Here is a 20,773-nt window from a genome sequence, read left to right as displayed (position 1 = left end):
CCCCCGAATGTTTTTACCAGGCACAGAATTTTAAACGAAACAAGAAATGTTGAAGCTTTGGAACTTGGGAGACAAAAAACCAAAAGCTTTATCCAGCTTCATTAGAGGAAAAGAAGCTGCAGACCTGTTTTGAATGACTAGCTTTTCTTTGTATCCGCAATGAAAGTGGGAATGTAATTTTGAGGCTGGTGAGGCTGAGGGTGAAAGAGTAAACAAAATTTGGCCTTTGTATTAAAAATTTTGTGAAAGGCTTATTTCTGAGTGCAGGAGGAGTTCTTGAAGAGCATGCTTATTAAAAAAAAATGCTGGCAATGCACTATTTTTGAATTACCATAATACAGAGCGTTTGGAATTAAGAGTTCAAGGCAGTTCTTGACTGCTTCCATCTTTCGGACAGGAGTTCTGACATACAAATGGGGTGTACTGTGTCTGGAGAATGTCTTTATCATCTCATTCTTTGTCCTTTCTTAAAGTCTATGATATTTTTATATAACTTTTTTTAATAAGACAATGTGTATAGAGTTCCTGACTGCTTTATAACACGTATCACTTGGTTCTTACCAGTTAAAACAGTTGCAATCTTAGCATTTTTTTCCAGAATTTCCAGCAAATGACTCAAATGACTATTGCTATCATTGCACTTTGTCTAATATAGAGCACACTCCTATGTTTAAAGATGGTGTTCTTAACCATATGCTAAGTTTCTTTGTGAATTTCATCCGCTCTGTGGTTTTTATAGTATTTTCATAGTATTTCTCACTGGGTACTGTCCTCTTGCAGGTTTTGCAGGAATGAATGTGTGAGTTAGGGGACAGATCACTGCCTTTTCACTCTTAGTTATTAGTACTGAATACAAAAAAATAGATGATATGCTAATTTTTGTATTTATCAGGACTCTTCTCGGTTTGGGAAAAAGCTTTTGCATTCACAAGGTAAATTTTCAACATTGTGCTCTATGGCCTTTCCTATTTCTATAGGACAACAAAGCACATATCAGAGATTCACAAACTGCTCAGATAATCTGATTTGCAGGACATTTGTTGCCAGGCCCCTTTTTGTGCTGCTGTCAGCTGCAGGGGGACTGCACTTCGCTGCACTGGAAGTGGCTGCCTCGGCTGGCTCCCTCAGCTGACTCGCCTCTCTGACCTTTCATTCATAGAACTTGAAAGATAAGCAGGATGTCTTGTATTTGGGAGCAGAAAAAGCCTGAGGTACTAAACTGTGCAGAAAACCATAATAGCCTTACAGAGTTTTTCTATTATAAATGTAGCCGTTTCTGTGCTGTTATAAATGCAGTGCAGGCAGGGACTGCTTTGTATTTGATCTTACAAAATTTGATATACTTGTATGTATGCTTACCGCTTTCTTGCCTCTCCCCAGTTGTAGCAGCTAAGACATCTGGCTTTAATTAGCTGTCTGGGCTTTTTTGGTTGTAATTGTTTGTGTCAGGCTTTTCTGTTAACGTGCTTTGTAGAAGAGTTCTGATGGTTCAGAATGTCCTAGAAATAGGGCAGTAATGAAAGCGCAAAGGTTTAGTTGCACCTTTTGCCCATTGCGATCTCTTCATAGGAGATCTGGACGTATGTGCTGAGTGAAAGTCCTTCCATGTGTCAAAAGCCCCCGCTTACTGTTTAGATTTCCTTTCTTTATTCTTACAGTGCATTGCTTCGCTATCTTCCCTTTTTCAAAGATGATCTGAAGCATTTTTGAGTGGCCGTCTTCTGAGGTATCTGAACTGGACTCTGGGTCAAAGCTATGATACTTCCTAGAAACATGTAAAATCTAGTATCTTTAATGTTCTCAGCTAGCTTTTGTAATCTCTCCTGGATTTGTGCAGTAATCCAAGTTGAGAAAAAGTTTATTACTTAAATATTTACTGCAGCTAGCAGTTGCTGAGAGTCTGCTCCTCCCCCCCCCCCTCCACCCCAGATATTTGGTTTGGCTAGCATTCAAACAGTGTCTTTTTCCCCATTTGAAACTTATCTCAGCTAACTTCCATCTGTCCTCACTGGTCTTCTAGTGCCTATTAGTGCCTATTATTTAGTGCCCTAGTGCAGGGAATTTGGCATTATAAAAGTAGCAGGGTGATTGTTTAATTCTCGTTCCTCCGTGCTCCCTCCTCGCAGCTCCATAGGATTTTGTGCAGGATCTCTTGTAAGAATGCAGTCTTCCAGAACCATGAAGGATAATCTGCCTCAGGCTGCATCAGGCAGCACATTACAGCTCTTCTGGCTGTTCCCTGGCTCCTTTTCTCTGGAACTGCCATTCCCCAGCAGTCTGTTTCTGAGGAGGAGTCTACTCTGTGCCCATACCACTCTCTTTCCTTTGCTCAGGCTAGCCAGATGTCTTGTCCACTAACAGTGTTTTAAGGTCATATGAACTATACTTTCAAACTTTCTTGACTCAAACACTTAACACAGGTTGTTAAGATCCCTAACTTTGTATGGCAGTTTAGTAGTTTGTTAAACAAGCCCTTTTCACTTAAAGGCACAAAAATAAATTTGCTGTAGGTAGACCTAAGCTGTTTTTTTTATTTTTCTTTTAGTCATAGGTAAAGATGGTAGACAATTAGTGATTCGCATGTCCTCAAGAAGTAAAATTTTCATCTTACATGAAGCTTATTGAATAGTTAACATTCTGTTGTTGTTCCCTGCATTCCTGCTGTGACTACATGCTGCTGTAAGACAGTAATCTGTATTACTATGTCAGATATGAAGCAGTTGATGCACTTGACTCTCTGGGATTGCAGAGTATGAATGCACAATTAATTCTTAAGAATCTTAGTTAAGGTCCTCAAAACGAATGGCTCTGGTGTTACAGCTTTTGCTTCATTGTTGTGATTTGTCAGCAGTAATACTTTTGCATTAGGAGACATGTAGTGTTTCAAAACAAGAATAGAAGGCCTGTAGTATCATGCTGTATCATGTAACAGGAAGCACGTGAGTGCCAGAGGAGTCAGCATGTGGGATCATGTTTGTGCAGTGGTGACAGAGAGGTTCTTCACGGTACAGTTGATCTGGCTCTGGAGAATCTGTTGCTTTTTGTCTGTCAGTTCCTGACCAACTAGTTAACTTTTCTCTTCCATTGTAGACAAGGCTGAAAGCATTTAATCAATTATTGGAAGATTTAATATCTGTAATCCCCTGCTATGGCATTTCTCATTTAAAGTTCTTAAAAGGACATCCAAAAGGAGAGTTGTTTCTTATTCTAAATAACAGGTCTGTAGCAAGATGAACCAAAGTTGAACAGTTTAATATAAAGAAAACAATACACTACCTGTTTTTTGAAAAGGAGACATTTACAGTGTTCCACCATTATACTGTAATAAATATTTCTCCCCAAAATTACAAGAAAATATATTTTTATTAGGTGAAAAAAATTGTGGCTTCCAAATTTGGTACAATACTTTAAAGATTAAGCAGGCTTTAGTCAGTATGCATCTCAACAAAGTGTTGATTATAGAATTCACTACTTGTGGCTCCTTGATTTGCATCTGGTAACACTACAGAATCAACTCCCACTGAGCTCAAGTAATTGTTTTTGATAGTTGTGGTTTTGTCTGTAGATTACAAGAGATATATTCTTATTTTTGCACACAAACATAAAGGCTATCCAAGAGTTCTTGCAGCAGCTTGAATGTTGAGGTTGGAGGCCTGGGACTGACACAAAAGTAGTGGTACTCTTGGGGTCTGAATTTGCTACCACTTTGTAGTTTTTGTTAAATTTAAAAATAACTTTTCATTATTTCTAACTAAACTGTTGTCTGTCTGAAGCTTGTTAATTGTTTTCTGTAGTAAAGATTAGTGCATAATTGACAAAAATAAGCTATTTTAAAAAGTCAGATATACTATAGAAAGAACACAGAATAGATTAAAAACTTGCACTATGGTACTGTTTGCTTTTGTGTCTTACAGTTTTGTCTTTCAGTGATAGTGTTACTTTTATAGGTAAGGCAAGAAGGTTTTTTTTTTCTTCTTACGGACCTGATCGGAGTGTAGGAAAAATTAGGTGGATGTAAATGTTACATAGCTTCTCCTCAAGCAAGAGGACTAACTGTCAGATTAAAGCCTGGAATATCATTTTTTGTTGCATGCRACAGGTGGAGGAAGATGACAAACAGTGCAGACAGTGAGTGGAAACACTAGGTGTCACGCTGTCATGCTATGAAGGTTCGATAGCAACGACTGAGACAGTAATGTAATAATAATAAAAAAGATGTTTATTTCCTCACACAAGTTCTTGGATTAGTAACACCCATTAAAATAATGCGATTACTAATTTAGGAAGGATAACACAAAACCATCAGTTACTAATTTAGAAAGGATAACCTGAAACCGTCGATTACTGCGCTATTAATTGGAAGGACTGCTTATCCCTGCTTGAAAGCTTTCTTGTTCACTCTCCTAGTGAGAGGGCTCTCAACCTCGAGGAGTTCCCTTCACCCAGCGTCCCAGGAAAAGGGGAGGGGGGGGATACTCACGGTCCAGCCGGAGAGGATGGTCAGGTCACGTTCCCGTGCCTGCCCAAACTCTCCTAGCTGCCAAGCCTCTTTTAATACGGCTGGGGCTCTGGGCAAACACTGCTTTTGCCGACTTTTTGCGAGTTTCGCAACCACAGGACTGTCTGTTTGTCTGCTCGGGAGGACCCTGCTAGCGAGGCAAGACCACAGCACCTCCGTATTGYTTCTTCCCTCCGCGGGGGTCCGTGCGGGTTCCAGGTGGCAGACTTCACTTCTGCAGTCTTGTTAATGCTGCCATTCCGCAGCCTTGCGCATGTCAGTCCTTGCGCATATCGGTTGGCAGACGACTTTAGTCCTGTTAAGTCCTCTGTTCAGCAGCTTTGCGCAGGTCAGCTCTTGTGCTATCAGTTCTTCTGCATATCAATTGACAAACTTCAGGCCTGTTAACTCTTCACTTGCCCGTCACTAGGATTATTCTAGGAAGTCCAGGTTTCTCAGTTTAGCTGTGTTGTTTGGGACTCCCATTTATAATAGCACCCAACTGATGTAGGCAGAGGGATGTCAACGRGACCTTCTTGGAGCATAATAGTAAAATTGTTGGACTGTTTGTGAACAGATTTTTTTGGGGGGGAGGGGGGGGCATGTTTTTTCTAGGTACTCTGTTACTGGGAATACCAAAAATTGTGTGACAAGTTATACCTGTTGAACAGTTTAAGGTATAGTTTCTGAATAAATTACAAATCATGATTTGGTATATTTGGGCTGAAATGGAGATACTTCCACTGCTTCCGCATATAAACAGCTCTGTTTTCAAATAGGATATGCTTCCTCATATGACAATGTGACACTTTCCTGACCATTCGTTAAGAAGCTTTTCTCAGTGCCTGTAAAATGGTAGAAGATTAAGAAGAATTTTAACATGAGGAAGAATGGAAGAAATTTATTTCAAGAGTATGCTTGAAATTGTAAATATATATATATATATATATATATATATAAAATATATATATATTAATGAAATGAAAATGGGCCAAGTCAAAGGGGTCTATCTAGCCCAATAGCAGATCTCTAGGAGAAGAAAGAAAGAACAGAATAAGCATATATATTGCTCTCCTAGCCTCCAGCATTCCTACTAGAGGTGCTGTCTGTAATAGCTTCTGATGTTTTTTTTTCCCCTATGAATTTCTCAGGCTGCTTTATGAACCAGTGTATACTTGTGCAAAATGGCAAAGAATTCCACCACTTCACTATGTGCCGTGTGAAGAATTGTCCCTTTTTTGTGTGCTTGTCACCTTGTCACCTGTTTGTCTCGCCCCTTTCATTATGAGATGTAGGGACCACTGTAAAACAGCTGATGCCTATTGACCTCCTTGCCACTTGAGATTGTACTGATATCTTTGTATTTTCCTCCATCTCGCTGCTTTTCTGGACCGAAGAGTCCTGTTCCATTTTGTTGCCCCATAAAAGGGAAGCTATTTTGTATTATCAATCATCAGTTTGCTCTTTTGTAATCTGTTTCAGCTCTTCTATATCCTTTTGGATTTCTGGCACTGTGCAAAGCATTTAAGATGTGGGCGTGCCGTGGATTTATACAGTAGTGTAATGAAGTTCTCTCTTACCTGATAATTCCTTGTATCAGGTTTTTCAGGACTGCTGCTGAGTACTGAACTCTTTCTTGTAACCTTAAGATTTCATTCCTGGATGCTAGTAGTCAGGTCGCAGCCCGCTACTCTATAAGGAAAGTTAGGAATATTTTTTTTCTCCCCTTTTGTGAATTGATAAATGTGAATTGACAGAATATGACTATGAATCAATTTCATCTCCTGCTATCGCCTACTTCCTGAGTGCTGAGGATTCCTTCCGCAACCCTTTGTAGTTAGTGCTCATTTTTAATTCCCCAGCAGACTTTGTCACTTTGCTTTTCATTGCTGCTTCTAGGTAGCTTGTGTGTTAGGAGACTGTGCTGTTTGTCAGTATGGGAAAGTTGTCTGTCTGATGTCCACTAATAACTCCTGACATTGGCCAACCAGTTTAGCTGCACTTCACAAGGCTCCATGGTTGGACAGAGGAGAGGGATCTGAATTGGGAGTCCTGTCGTATCTTTGGAGGGGTGACTGCTGGCTGGATGCTTATGGTGCATATAGCTTTGCACCAGCTACAGTGAATGGTTACAGAATTTGAGAATAAGCAGAGGAAGATGAGATGAGCAGAAGATCTGGAGGCACATTTGCGGGAAGGGGGGCCTCTTCAGTTAGAGGGAGTGAGAGGTTTCTCATTACCAAAATAAGGCATATTATGCTTTGGTGTCATACTGTATGTAAAAGTAAAATACAGTTTTGTAAAGATGATACAGTCTTGCTAAAATGTTCTTCTGTTTTTTTTTTTTTTTTTAACCTTAATGCACAACTGGTTTGCTTATGCTGTCTTCCCTAGCTTGGTGTCCTGAAACAGTGATAAGTGGACGAAAAGCTTTGAATTTGTAAGCAGTTGATTTGAATGGAGAATAATAATCAATGTTCTTCTGTTTTTTTTTTTTTTTTAACCTTAATATTGACTGGATTTTGCGCCTGTCCTATGGTGCAATGCATGTTCTTACACATAGCGCATGTGCCTTCCAGCCATGTTAACTGAAAGTGAAATACTTTCATGATGGTAACACTGAACTAAGGAGAGCCCAAGAAGGGGAATGAGGAAGCATTATCCAGTTAAAAATCGCAGAAGATTTTCCTGAATTGTTTTCTGTGGTGTTTTTTATTACTACTGCATTTTGTAACTTATAGTACTATGACCTTAATGTTTGCCCAAAACATGGAATGCATGAATTTTCTTTTATTTGATATGAACTTCTCAGTCTTTTGTGCATTTTCAAATAGAAAATAACTCATCATTTCCTTATTTAGGTTATAAAGCAGCTAAATGGAGTCTGAGCAGCTGTTTCATAGAGGCTACTATCGAAACAGTTACAACAGTATAACTAGTGCAAGCAGTGATGAAGAGCTTTTAGATGGAGCAGGTGTCATCATGGACTTTCAGACCTCTGAAGATGACAATCTCTTGGATGGTGATGCATCGATTGGTAAGTTAATGTTATTTTGACTTTTTTGGCTTATAAAAATTTCTCCGGGGGGATGCGTGGGGGTGGGGTGGTTGTTGTTTTTTAAGAACAAAACCAACCCTTTTTCATAACTAAAGTTTCTCTTTGACAAATGTGTCCTTCAGAAGGATGCTTTAAAACTGAAAGTGGCTGAGAATTTCCTGTGTGCTTGCTGAATGTTGTATGGGATGACTTTTCAGATGAGGCAGGTACTAACTTACTTCTGGCAAATGACAAACTTCCTGTCAAGCAGGAGAAGGATGGTTATTCTGCCACTACCTGGTATTTCTTAGTTGCAGCAGGATTTTTGAAATTTTTAAATTAAGGTCTTTATATTTGAAGTCCTTTATATTTCTTTTGGGCAGAAACTAAAAGTCTCTTTTGATCATTACTTCCAGTGACAAATCTGTTTCTGCTTGCTTCAGCTTTGCATCTGTAAAACAGAGGCAGAAACCTTATAAGCAAAAGTAGTGTTAGGGCAGCAGCAGACCTTGTAAGATCTGAACTTTTGACTAGGTGGAAAGTTGTGAAGAAAAGTTTCTACTGTCAGCACTGATAAAAGCACTGAAGTAATACAAAGAAGAAAGAACTGGGAATCTCTTCCTCTCCTTTTTTGTTAACAAAGCAGTTAATGGAGTGAAAGATTTAGCATTCTATTAGCAATAACCAAAGAAGAGAATGAAAGGAGGGAAAGCAAGTAACTTCCGTTTAAGGTAGCAAACCTAGTTAGATACTCTTGTCAATTCTTGCTTTGTTTCAAATCAGAATCAGCCTCTTGACTTTCCCCTTTATCACCCCCTCCTCCACCATTAATTTTCAGTCATCTTCCTACCCTGCAGCATCTCTTCCTTCACGCACTTTCCCTTTGCCACACTTAGCAATTGGGTATGACATTACACTGGATAGTTGTATTATTCTGTTGTCAGCATCCTTCTCATCTATCTTTTCATCTATTTAGATAAGTCTTGAATGTGCTGTTATATAACTTGTATCAGTGTATCGAGAACCTGAACGTTTCTAAGCTACATAAAAATTGCTTCCTCCAAATTGCTTGGAGAATATCAACATTAAGAAGTCAAGCACTTGGAAGTTAGGAAATTAAGTGAACAAGTCTCTTCAGTGTGTACTACTTTGTTCAGAATATCTGGCTTTTTTAATAAAGTGTCTTGCTTGTCTAACATAATACTTTCTTGCAACTTGTGCTGGAAGTCTGAAGCTACTCTGCTTATTGTTTGCATAAATCTTCTCCATCACCTCATGCTTTGTGGAGAGATGGGTTTACAGTAAAATAAATAACTTCAGAGCCARTGTTCCGTCCCTTACTTGTTTTCAAATTAGATCCATAAATTGAGACAAAGCAGATGAGATGGTAATTTTGTTTAGACCATCAAAGGAAATGTTAATTCCAGCTCATGCCAGCAGCTCCTATCTCATTGTAATCCTGAAGTATTAGAATGTACATTAGAATGTAAATATTAATGTATTTTCTTTACCGGAATTGAATTGTTTGGCCAATGGCATATCTACTTGCCAGAATTTTGGTTACTCAGTGAGAGATAGCAATAGTAATAATCACTCTATTTAAATTAACAGTGATTTACATCTTTAAATGCATGAAAAAATATTTTATTTTAAATAAAGTAATTCATAGAAAATATCTTAGCTGTAGACCAGAATTTGGTGAAAATTTTGTTTTCAAGGTGGTAAGAAGGTAACTCTGATAAACATTTTCAGTAAATGCAGAAAGCAAATATCTGTTTCCCATTTCTTACGTCTCCAGATACGTAAGTCTTTTTTTAATTCAGCAAATCTTATTGACAAGATCGAACAAGAAATTTCATGATGGACTTCCTGACTTCGCTTACTGCATGTGCTCTTCTTACGGTCCTCTTTTTACTGTGCTTAGCATCAACCTTTATCTTAATATATATGTATTTTGTATTTAAGTACTCCTTTATTTTCCCCCTATTAACATACTTTTGTTCTGTTGAGTGTAAGCACAGATGAATCTACTATACAGAATTATAAGTATGTTTCATTTCCTGAGAAAGGGCTGGACCATCCCAATAACTGTAAGATCTCATCTTCTCAGTGCTCTGGAAGGCTTACAGTGCTATATGAATGCACGGAATTACATTACGTCTAGCTCTGTGCTTTAGCTGAGGAACCTTGCTAAAATTGGGAGCCCTGTTTAGACATACAGTCTAGCTATGTTTTAAGTCTTTATGTTGGGAAGAATTTATGAGCCTGGTTTCTTAGCAACCTTTACGATGTGACAATAGTGTATCTGTACTTAAAATGGTTGTGGAAGTAATACAGTTAAATTCAAAGCAGTGTAGCTGCAGAAAGTAATCTTGGAGCACAGATTTGAATGCGTCCAGTCTGGATAAGTTGCTGTTGACAATGGAGTGTTCATCATAACTTTAGAATTTATGGCTACCTGATATGGAATTATATATTTAAAATAATCAAGTCCATGTAATGAGGAGAAATGATGGGAATAAACAGTCCTTTCTCTTTTAGCTAATGAAAAATAAATCATAAGCCGCACATATTGATTATGCAGAGAAAGAGATAACCATATCAAATTTCCAAAGTAATTGTAATCTCCCTCCTCATTCGGAGGACAGGTCTACTCACTTCAGTAGGCAGGGCAGTGATTCTAGAAAGCCTGCACTGTACTGCCATTGACAGCACCACACACACTTAAGCACTTCACTGAGGCTTACAAAGCTGTGGAGTCTGCTATTCAATGGTGTCTTTTGCTGAGAGCATGTGGAAATTGGATGATATTGGGAAAGAATGCTAGTGATATATCCTACTTGTTTTACGTGGAAAAAAATCCTTCATTACATGGGCCTACACAAGTGAACATTAGTTGGAATCAGTCTTCCTAAAGTCTTATCACCTAAACTTTTAGGARTCTTTAATATTTAGTTGTTAGAGCTGTGTCTTTTATTTAGTATCACTTCAGATTTGTGTTTAGAATTGTTTCATGTAGCTCTTTGGGGGGGATTCTCCATTGTCTTAAAAAATGCTGTACGCGAACCTGTTTCTCCTAATGCCATCTGAAAAAGCAAGTGTTACCTGTCCTTCAGTGTGTCATCTGAGAAGAATACAGAAGTTAACAATATTATTGTACGGTATTACTATACATATTCTTATATGCTTATCATGGTCTCCACTAGCTGTTTTCTTTGCATAAATTTCAGATTTACAGCAGCATTATTCTTTGAGCCTACTATGTTTTAACATGCTAAAGAATTAAATTGCTATGAATGTGTAGTCTTGGATGGCTTGCACCATAGCCTTGCCTAGAAGGGATGCTGCCTGTCAGCTTTGATCAAAACTTGCTTTTGTTGCTTGTCAAAGATAATCTGTTTGTAGTAATCAATTTAATGTTTTCCGTTGTTGAGCTGCTATTTAATGAGAAGTTGAGGTGACATTAAACAGATAAATAGAAATACCTGCCTCTTTGTAGGGGGGGGGAAATCTTACCAGTGTGTACTTCTGTATATGCATTTGCTGTTGGTCCTTTTCATTATGATTTACCAATATGTTTGTTTTTAGAATGTTTACTCTGCTTTTTGCTAGGTCAATTTAAACATGTTATGCTTGCCATTGAGGAATTCCCAGTTCTTTAATAGTTAGATAAGATAAACTAATATTTCCTGTTTCAAATTTTATAGGATCTAAACTATGTAATTAAAAAAATGGTTACACTARATTAGTTCATTGTTTTCCTTCATTTTAACAGAAAAAAATTGAATTCATTCTAAATGGAAGTGAAATCTCTGGAATGGAAATATGTTACTGAATTAATATTTTTAATTGATAAATGCAAATGAGAAGACTGCATAACTTCTCTCTCTTTCTCTCCCCCTCCTTCCTTCCGCTCCCCCTCAGCGTAGGCTTCTCATTGCCTGTCTCTAAAATCTAGGAGGTTCAGTTCTTGGCCACTGGCTGGAACTGAAGTTTGTAGCAAATCTTACTTTWTTTTTTTTCCCTCTAAAGTCAGGTTCAGCCAACTGGTGAGGCAAAACTGCGAGATCAAAGAACTCTTGAGTCTCCATGATTTTGTTCAAATTTGAGGGTTGTTTACATGATGTAGGAGAGGATTGCATCAGTTTTCACTTTTTAATTAATTTATTTTTTAATGAGGCAGCTCAGCAGGATGTGGATTTTTGTGATGCTATCAATCTCCAAATTCTTCAAGGCACTGACTGAAATCAGATGATAACTTCATTTATTTTCAAATCATTTTTATGCAAACAATATCACTGGTGTTTACATCTCAAAATATACTTTGATGCAACTGTGGGAGTCTGATTCATGAATGAGCTTGGCATTCTTTTCAATACCTATAGTGATTCTTGCTTCTAGTTGAAGGAGGAGTGCAGTTGCTTATATTGTGATTTCAGAATGGAGACAGTTTACAGGCTGGCATATGGTGTTAACACAAAATTGGCAATGGTTAGCCTTAATATGACAACCTGTAAATTGGTAATTCAAGAGCGGCTGCAATAGCAGCTAGTGTTTCCTTGCAGTGGTAGCAGCCACTGAAAAAAGAATATGAGAGCAGGTGGTAGTGCAAAACACTGCAGCTATCCTAAACCGTCCTTGCTTTGCGCGTGAATGGGAGTCCTTTGCCTAAAGTAAGATGAAAGCACCAAAACAATCCACTTCTAGTGCCTTAAGGGGGGGAGTAGTAACACTAAAATAGGATATAATCAACTAATATGGAATTATTTGAGGAACAGAATGTAATTTTCAGCAAATGCAAGTGTTTCTATATAATCAAGAAAAATTTATCACATAAAAATGAGTTTAATTGTTCAAGAAATATCTAGATGTTTTTAGTTATCTTTTCTAACAGCATGTGACCTTTCATGTGTATGCTTGTTTCTATTTTACTATCACAGTCTATAAAGGGAGGTATCTAATTTGAATATAGACACAAAGAAAAATAAAGGAATTTGTATTTCCTGCAGAAGTCCAAACTTCCTCTTATGTTCTTTATGCAGGGAAATTAAACTAACAGATTCTTCCTGTTTGCTGCAGCTGATATGAACAGAGTCTTCAAAGTAGTTTTGTATCATGTATAATAACTTGGTTTGGCATTGACTTTTAAAAAATGTGGTATAGAAGGTTGACTGAACAAACATTATGACAGTTCGACAGATCTCTTTCCTAAGTTATATAGAGCCTTTTCCCCAAATTAGCAATATTTGCATTAAAGGGCTTATTTGTCTTTTTAAGTAAGGCATATATTCAAAATAGAATAATGAGATAATATGACTTGCCCAGATCACAGAGGAAGCATGAGGGACAGCTCATCTGTTTGAATAATTAAATTGTCAGTAACCGGTTATCATTTACTCTCTTTCTACTGAATTCTAGTTAGACCTGCAGACATTTTGCCTATGCTCTGTAGTACTGATATAGCTGAACGCAGGACATCTGACAATGTAAAAACACTTTTTTTTCTCCTTTACCTTTATTTATTTATATATTTGTAATAAGTTAATTTTGGCCATCTGTTTGAGCACAAGTTGTTATGCATTATGTTTACATGGCTGACTGGGTTAATTAACAAGGTTCTTCCCTGCAGGATTCCAAAATTCCTGGCAGAACGATAATTTGACTGGAAGAATTTGGGGTTAATGGAGAAAACACTTAACGTAATTATTGAATCGCATTATTGAATGAGAGCGAGTGTCAGGTGTTTGAAAGGTGATATTCTATCTTACCTGTTTATGATGCTGGTGATTTTCCTGAACCTGGATGTCATCTAGCAATTGATCCATAAGGTTATTGATTATGAAATGCAGTGATCCATTTTTTTGGAACATAACATTTTCATTTTGGACGACAATTATGTAATTAAACTACAACTACTATATGTTGAATTGGATGTCAGTTTAAGCCATTGCGTCCAGCTAAAATAGTATTTGCACCTAACTTTAGTGCTAAAGAAGTACTTAAGGAACGTGTGTTATCAGAGGAGAGGCAAGTGGTCTGGCCTAGCTTCCAGAACTGGAAGTCATTTTTAGATTGTTGTGCTGAGTTTTGTCAAAATAGCTTGAAAGGCAACAGTCTGTGTTAATATAAATGAAATTACCATATATTCCCTTGATCCTGTTTTAGTTGAACAGTGGAACAGCTTTAGTGGTGTCTGAGCCTTCAGATTGTAGTTGGATTGGTGTGGCATTAGACTTCAAGTGACAGAAATTATGGAAGAGCCTATGTAGAGTTTATAGTAACTAATTAGTTTCTTACTCTGTTAAATGTTTTAAAACAAATATTGACAATTTTAGGTTTCTCACGAATGCCATGGTCAGTTCTTGAAGACTTGCTTGTGGGATGTGAGAATTGCTTTGGTTTTAGAACTTAAATCTACCACCAGCCCTTGAAAATTTCACCAGTCTTTCCTGGAAAAGTCATGTTTACAAGATTAGATTTTTGTTGTCTTCCCCAGCACAGAAGGATATGCATTTCCAGCCTGATGCTCTGGCAGAAGATGACTCAGAGTACTAGTAGTTTATGCTTTGCATCTTCTTGGTATTATATAATGCTGTCAGCTTCATTTTGCAGCTCCCTTCTTGCTGAAGCGCTTAAAGAGTACTGGCTTTGCTAACGAATGCTGCTGAGAGTTATTACTCACTTGGCAGCCTAGTGTAGCAGCAGCGTCAGTGTTCTCTTCTCCCGCACATGCTGTATGAGTAGTGCAAGATGAAGGAATGAAAGCGGTGGAAATGTGGTGACATGCATGCAGATATGTAAAAACACAAGGCTGAAATGTACAATAAAATCATTTAGTCTAATATGACCTATGAATCTTTAGGTACTAAAGAATTTTCACTACAGCTTTAACATTTTCTTGATTTATTTTACCTTTGCTTTGTTCTCTTAAATCAGCCAAAGGATGTGGGTTGATTATAACCAAATTGGTGTCAATACTGCGCTCTGCTTTCTGTCTTTGAGAACGTTCATACTTACCAGCTAATAAATGCATTTTAAAGTGAAAGCTTCTCATCTGTATGGATTAAACAGAGGTGGTGTTATGGGAAAGAATATCACTACATCCCTGGAACATAAGAGCAGCTATACTGAGCCAAACCACAGATCCATCTAGCTCAGCGTCCTGTCTCTAACAGTGACCAAAAGTTAGTGCTTAAGGATGAGTAAGAACAGGGCAAGTAAATGATAGTTCCTCTGAGTACTTCCATGGCTCAGGGCATTTCTGAACTGAGTGGTGGTTTCTATGGTTTTCAGTCCTTCTCAGTGGATTTTTCTTCCACAGACTTTTTTTTTGAAACAGTTTCTAGGATCCACACCATCCTTTAGCAAGCTCCGACAGCTTAGCTACATCTTGTGTGAAGAACCACCTCCTTTTGTTTGTTTTGAACCTATATGCAGCTATAAATGCTGCTGAGAACAGCTATAACAGCCAAAGCCTTGCCAAAGACCTGCCAAGGCTGACATAGGCCTATGCATTAGCATKGGCTGGCACCTGGACTTCCTCATCACTCACCCTTGCACAGCATAAACGCTTAAGCTCTTCTTTTTGTAGATAGTTGCAGCCATGGAGAATCTTTCTGCTGATATATGGGTTTTTAGGGGGGAACATTAGCTTATTGAAATGAAACTGCTGTTGGTATGAAACTAGGACAGGGTGACCTGAAACTAGGATGACTTGATTGTCTTGCCAAATACACATATTCTGATAAGGCCTATTATGCATTTCTTATGTGCATGTAGAAACTAATGAGTATTAACACAGAGGTAGCATAGTACTATCACTGTGAAAGGTGGTAGTCTGCCTCCCACTTTTAGGAAGAGAGAGGGAAGAGTCATCCATTAAAATTCTGTCTCCCACCAAAGGGAACTGCATCAGGGCAGTGTTTTGTTTAATTTGAGCAAATCAATGAGTAGGTGTATTAATCACCAGTGTGAGGTATCAAACTATTTATAGCTTGTGTTTTGCTGTATCTGTATACAACGTATGCTCCTTAGCAAAAGTTTGTTGTTCTCGCCTTTCTTCCTTTGCAGTGGTCTTGAGCCTATAAAACAGTAACTCTTGGAAGAGACCCGCTGTCTTCATCTGATGTCCCTTAGCTCTTTTATGGGAGCAGATGGTGAAAAATKATTTCTGCTGCTACTTACGACTTTACCAAACTTCTGCTCTCAGTTATCTCTTTTCCAGATTAAGGAGTTCTGGTTTGCTCACTTGGACCTTGCAGCCATCTCATGCTTTGGATCATTTTTACTGCCCATTTCTGAGCCTCTTCATAGGTATATTAATTTATTTTTGAGCTTGAGAGGAGGGATCAGATCTTCACGTAGCATTTGAGATCTGGGTGTGGCATGGAAGTACAGCAGCATGCTTTCCTTCTCTTTTGTAATAGTTTCTAACACTGGATACGTTTTATTCTGACTGCTACTGAGTACTGAGCTCAGACTTTCCTAGAATCAAATACATTGTATTAGAATAGTATATTATTACATATTAACAAATTTCAAAATTGCTGTTGGCACTGTTCATGCAGCTTGTATGTATGGAGAAGATTTAATGTTCTTGAAGATAGAAAGTAAACTCTATGGTATGTCCAGATTCTGGTGCTCTTAAGTTAACCCCTGCATATACTTGGAACAGAAAGTTGGAAATTCTGGCCAAAAATAAAAAAAAAACTAAAGTGAGAATAAGGGCAATCTAGCAGATAAAAGCTATTTCCTTACAAATATGTTTAAGAGATGAACAGAATGATCTTAGCAGCTCAGTATTGGCTAGCCCCAGAAGAGGGAGAAGTAAACTTCAGTAAAGCTGCTAAGTGAGCCAGGATCAATTCCTGATAAGGATGCCAAATCCTCTTTCTTACTGATGAGGTATGATTACTGTTTCAACAGACGGGAGACTGAGGAAAGGACATGTACTCAAGCTAATAGGTGAAATTCAGCAGGGCTTTCTGGGTAAAAGCCTACCCTGTAAGAAAAGACCAGAAAAAAAATACAGGAAACACTTAAGAGGCTTTTGGGGAATCAGAGAAAACAACTCATTCTCTTGCATGCAGACAATAGCTCTGCTACTCTTTAGAAATCCTTGCAATATTAGTAAGTAAAAGTAGATTTTTTTTAATGGTGATTAAACCTGCCCAATTAAAAAAAACAAATAAATAAATAAACCCCAAACTCTTACAACTGATAGTGTCACCGATTATGTTCCTAGCTGATCTCAAGAATTTTCTTCTTCCAGTATCATCAGGGTATAGATCAAGAAAAGCATGATGGACAACCTCAAAGACAAGTGATAAGAGGGAGCAGTCTGAAGGGAGCAGTCTTGACTGCATTTTTTGGGCTAGGTTGTTAAAACAGGCCTTAGGGACCAAAGGCTTAGTGTGGGGGGGGCTTTGGGTTTTTTTGTTTGTTTGGGGATTTTATTTTACTTCTTTTTCGGTCTTACCTGTTATGCTGCACCCTGTTCTCATTATTTCCCATGTTCCTGTCTATTTCTTTCTTCTCCTGCCCTGTAGTTCTGCCTGACAGTGGGGAGCCTTTCCTCATATTTCAGTGATAGGCAGTGAAGGTTTGACTCCCCTGGGATGGAAGGCAGTCAGTCTCGGAGCTGATTACACAACATGCTTGTGGCTCTGTGTCCTGGTCCACTACGTTCTGTTTGCTAGTTGGGTTTGACTTGAATTATCATCTTCCGTGTCTGGCCAGTGAGTAAAGGAAGCCATTGGAATTACTACAATAGTATAAAAGTGTAATTCAAGAACTTGAGGTTGGCCAGCGAAGAAGCAAACATATTAGCCTGGATCCCAGAATAATGTGTTCTTTGCTGGGTGAAATGATTGTGAGCAGCGTTAAGTAACGAGTTTGTAGGGGAACAAATATTATGAAAAAAACCTGCTTGTGATTGAGAAAAKAAGTTAAATTGTTTCTGTATAATAAAATACAAATAGAATAAAGCTTTCTGCCTGTATTTCTGTTAAGCACGTTCCTCTGGGATGTGTGTGGGGTTTTTTTTGTTTTTGTTTTTTAAACTCCTGTTTTGTTTACACTCTATCTGCCTAAAAGTACACCATAGAATATGTTATTGATAGACTTTTCTATAATGCTCATTCCTGAATGAATTAAATTTTGGACTCCCCTAATTTAAAACTTTGAAAAAAATTCTTTACTGTGTTCTAATTGGAAAACTACACATGACTGACTTTTTTTCTTTTCTTTCCTTTCCTTTCTATCATTGTATCTGCGAGTTATTTCTTCCCAGACCAGGTCTGGGCACTGGGACTGGGAGAAGGGATGTTTGTTCTTCTTTTGTCTTTTAGCAATCTACCACTTGCCTTGCGTGACCCATACCAGAAAGTTGCATGACTTTATTCAGAGGGAACAAAGTCAGACTGAAGGGATTGCAAGATCAATACACCAAGACATGAGTTCAGAGGAGTCAAACTAGTAGTGGGGTTAGTACTGGGATTAGTTTGGCCACCTGGATTGAGAAAAGGGTAAATGGAAGAAGAGATTAGAAAAAAAGGCAGGAGAACAAAGCTGTAATGAAAGGGAATGGGAAACCATAGGCTCTGAGAGATTGTGCCCTTCAGGCACCGTGTGGAAAGTGGGTGCTTCTAGATCCAGCCATCAGCTGAGGGTGAACATGGGTTAAATTCTTTTGAGAACAGTTGGAGATGGTAGATTTTTTGAGAGCGCTGTGTCATGTAGCATTTTGAAGAGAATATTATCTTTTAGCTCTGCCGAAGGAGAAGCTTTAGTTTTGAATAATAATACCAAAGAGAATGACAGTTAAGAGTCACTGAAATCTTTTGCATCAGTCACACTTCATCATTTGTAATTATCTGACAAATTTTTGGCATCTGTTGTTTCTTTAATGAGATCATTCAGCATCCGGAGTTTTGCATTTGGAATTTCATAACAGGCCCAAATTTTAAATTTCATTATCTGGTGCAATGAAATTATATATTCTCTGATCAGAGTAAGCAGAGTAATTGAGGGAACTGAGAGAATGTGTTTGTTTTATATGGAACAAAGTGCTTGACTCTCTTATTTAAACCTAGCTTTTATATATGAAATGGTGGAAGAGCGTTTCAGAATTAAGCCTCTCCCTTGCAGCTTGGGATAAGCAGCCTGAAGCACCTCTGTGATGCTGCCCTTCCTCTCATTGCTTTTGTTCTGTCCCTGTAGTGCTTCAAAACACTTTTCCCTTGGTCTTCCTGCCTTCAGTCTTTATCTGATTTGTCTAACCTCTGACTCGTTCTTTACTTTCAAGTATTTTGTCTCAAATGCATTTCTCTCCCCCCCCCCAAAAAAAAAAGGCGTGGAGGAGCATTAAAGTATCTTTTTTCATTGGTAGTATACTTTAAAGGTGTGTCACCCAAATACATTGTGACATTTCCAGAACAATGGATTTAAGGCCCTTTTCTGCAAAGATATATGAATCTGAGTGATGTGAACAGCAGTGTGTGCCTTTTGATGACAATGGAACTATTCAGATGTATAAAGTTATTTGGGCATGGAGGATTTCTGGGACTCAGGCCTTTAGTGTATAATTATTCTGATGAAATCTCCTTGAAAACAAGTTACTGTATAAGCCTTCTATTTACTTATGAACTGTTCTATGTACTAAGTATAAAAATTAGCCATGTTAAGAGGTTCTTGGTTGTATAAAATAAGGATGTCGTAAATCTAAGCTAAAGCCTTATGGCAAGCGTTCATAATTACTGCTTAACAAGATGCACCATTTCACTAAGTCCAATTTTGGAATTTGCAAGACTTATACAATAGAAATAACTGACAATCTTTTGAAGATATAAAATTAGCAGACAGAGTTAAAGTTGGACACTATTTCAAACCAGGCAGAAAAAAAAAAAAAGAGTAACTTGGAAACATTAAGTTGTAGATTCTTAGAGGTTAAAAAAAAAAAAAAAAGGACTGGCATAGATCAGGTTAGCATGCATAGTATCTTTCTCATTTAAAAAAAAAAAAATTAGGGAAGTGGGGGAGAGGGCAGCAAGCCCAGCCCGTTTCATTGTGTTGTGGGGCAGGGCTGGGAATACAGCGGTGGCTGTGAACAATGAGAACACACAAGCTGCTGGTAGCCGAGGAGGGAAAATGAACTGTTCTGCTTTTTTAGACTATATGGAGAAAGGACTATTTGGCAGCCAATCTGTAAGCAGTAACCTAGGGGGAGCTATTGAAATCTAATATTGGGTAGGCTCTTGAAATTTTAGGTAGTGAACACGTTTTTTATGTATTTTACATTGCAAACTTTCTGTCATTGTTTTCCTGCATACCTAAAGTTCATCAGATATGCCCTCTGACTAGTTATAGACTTTATCTTTTTGATAGCAATCTGAGCTCTAAACTTCAGTAGAAATTTTGCACATGCCTTAGTCTAGTGAACAAGTTGAGATTAATGAGTGAGTTAACCATTTCTTTGCTGTAACAGTTTTCAGAGATTCCAGGCCTTTGGAAACCATATCAAACTCTTAAATTAGCAGCAATCTTATAGACTGCCCTGTGCAAGTTTTTCAAGACCTTTTTTTCATGTTTTCTCAAATTTGGAATTGGATTTATAGTGGTGCCTCCTGTAATAAGCATATAATAAATACAATAATAGTTTATTCTCTAATCATTCTTAAGATTACAGAAATTCTTACCATATTTCTTCCTGCTGTGAATGAGTTTTTCTTTAAAGCCTCATAATGAGATTATGGATTCTTTCTAGGTACTATCAAAATACGGAATTGAGAATACTCAGGGATTTCTGTCACACTTCCCCTTAAATCAAAGTACTGTGGATAATTTAAAGTTCAGATGGGCTCTTATTCTGTGGGAAGTTTGGGCAGTTTGTGTGCTGCCAGCAGGTGTTTTCTATTTCTTCCCAGTGCTATCAGTGGGAGTGGGATAGGACACCTGTGATGGTATGTTTTGAGAGTGAGAGCTTATTTAGGGATGTCTCACTGTTTGGGATGTTAAATTAAATCCTTAGCTTGATTTTCACAGGCAAAACTGAATGGTGAGAATGCACCGTGGCTCTGAAAATCRGACCAATTTTGGACGTTCAAAAACTTGAGAATTCAATTGCTCTTGCTGAAAAGGTGATTGTAGGAGGCCTCTTATCAGAAAGCATTTCCTTGTATAGATGACAGCAAATAGAGATCTCTAAATCAGTAGAAGACAGTGGTATTTTGAAATTGAAC

General features: G+C 37.9%; 1 protein-coding gene across 4 annotated transcripts in view; it reads left to right on the top strand.

Moving 5' to 3' along the window:
- Window positions 1–20,773, top strand: part of CLCN3 (chloride voltage-gated channel 3) — a 67,343-nt gene that overhangs the window by 8,816 nt on the left and 37,754 nt on the right. For all 4 annotated transcript variants that reach the window (XM_026076144.1, XM_026076140.1, XM_026076142.1 and 1 more), the window contains one exon: window positions 7,360–7,535. In XM_026076144.1, coding sequence (XP_025931929.1) covers window positions 7,376–7,535 — 160 coding nt within the window. In that variant the 5' untranslated portion in view covers window positions 7,360–7,375. The remainder of the gene's footprint in view (window positions 1–7,359; window positions 7,536–20,773) is intronic.

Source organism: Apteryx rowi, unplaced genomic scaffold (genome assembly GCF_003343035.1).
Source record: "Apteryx rowi isolate R43461 unplaced genomic scaffold, aptRow1 scaffold_427, whole genome shotgun sequence".
Classification (NCBI taxonomy): Eukaryota; Metazoa; Chordata; class Aves; order Apterygiformes; family Apterygidae; genus Apteryx; species Apteryx rowi.
This window is presented reverse-complemented; position numbering and strand designations above follow the sequence as displayed.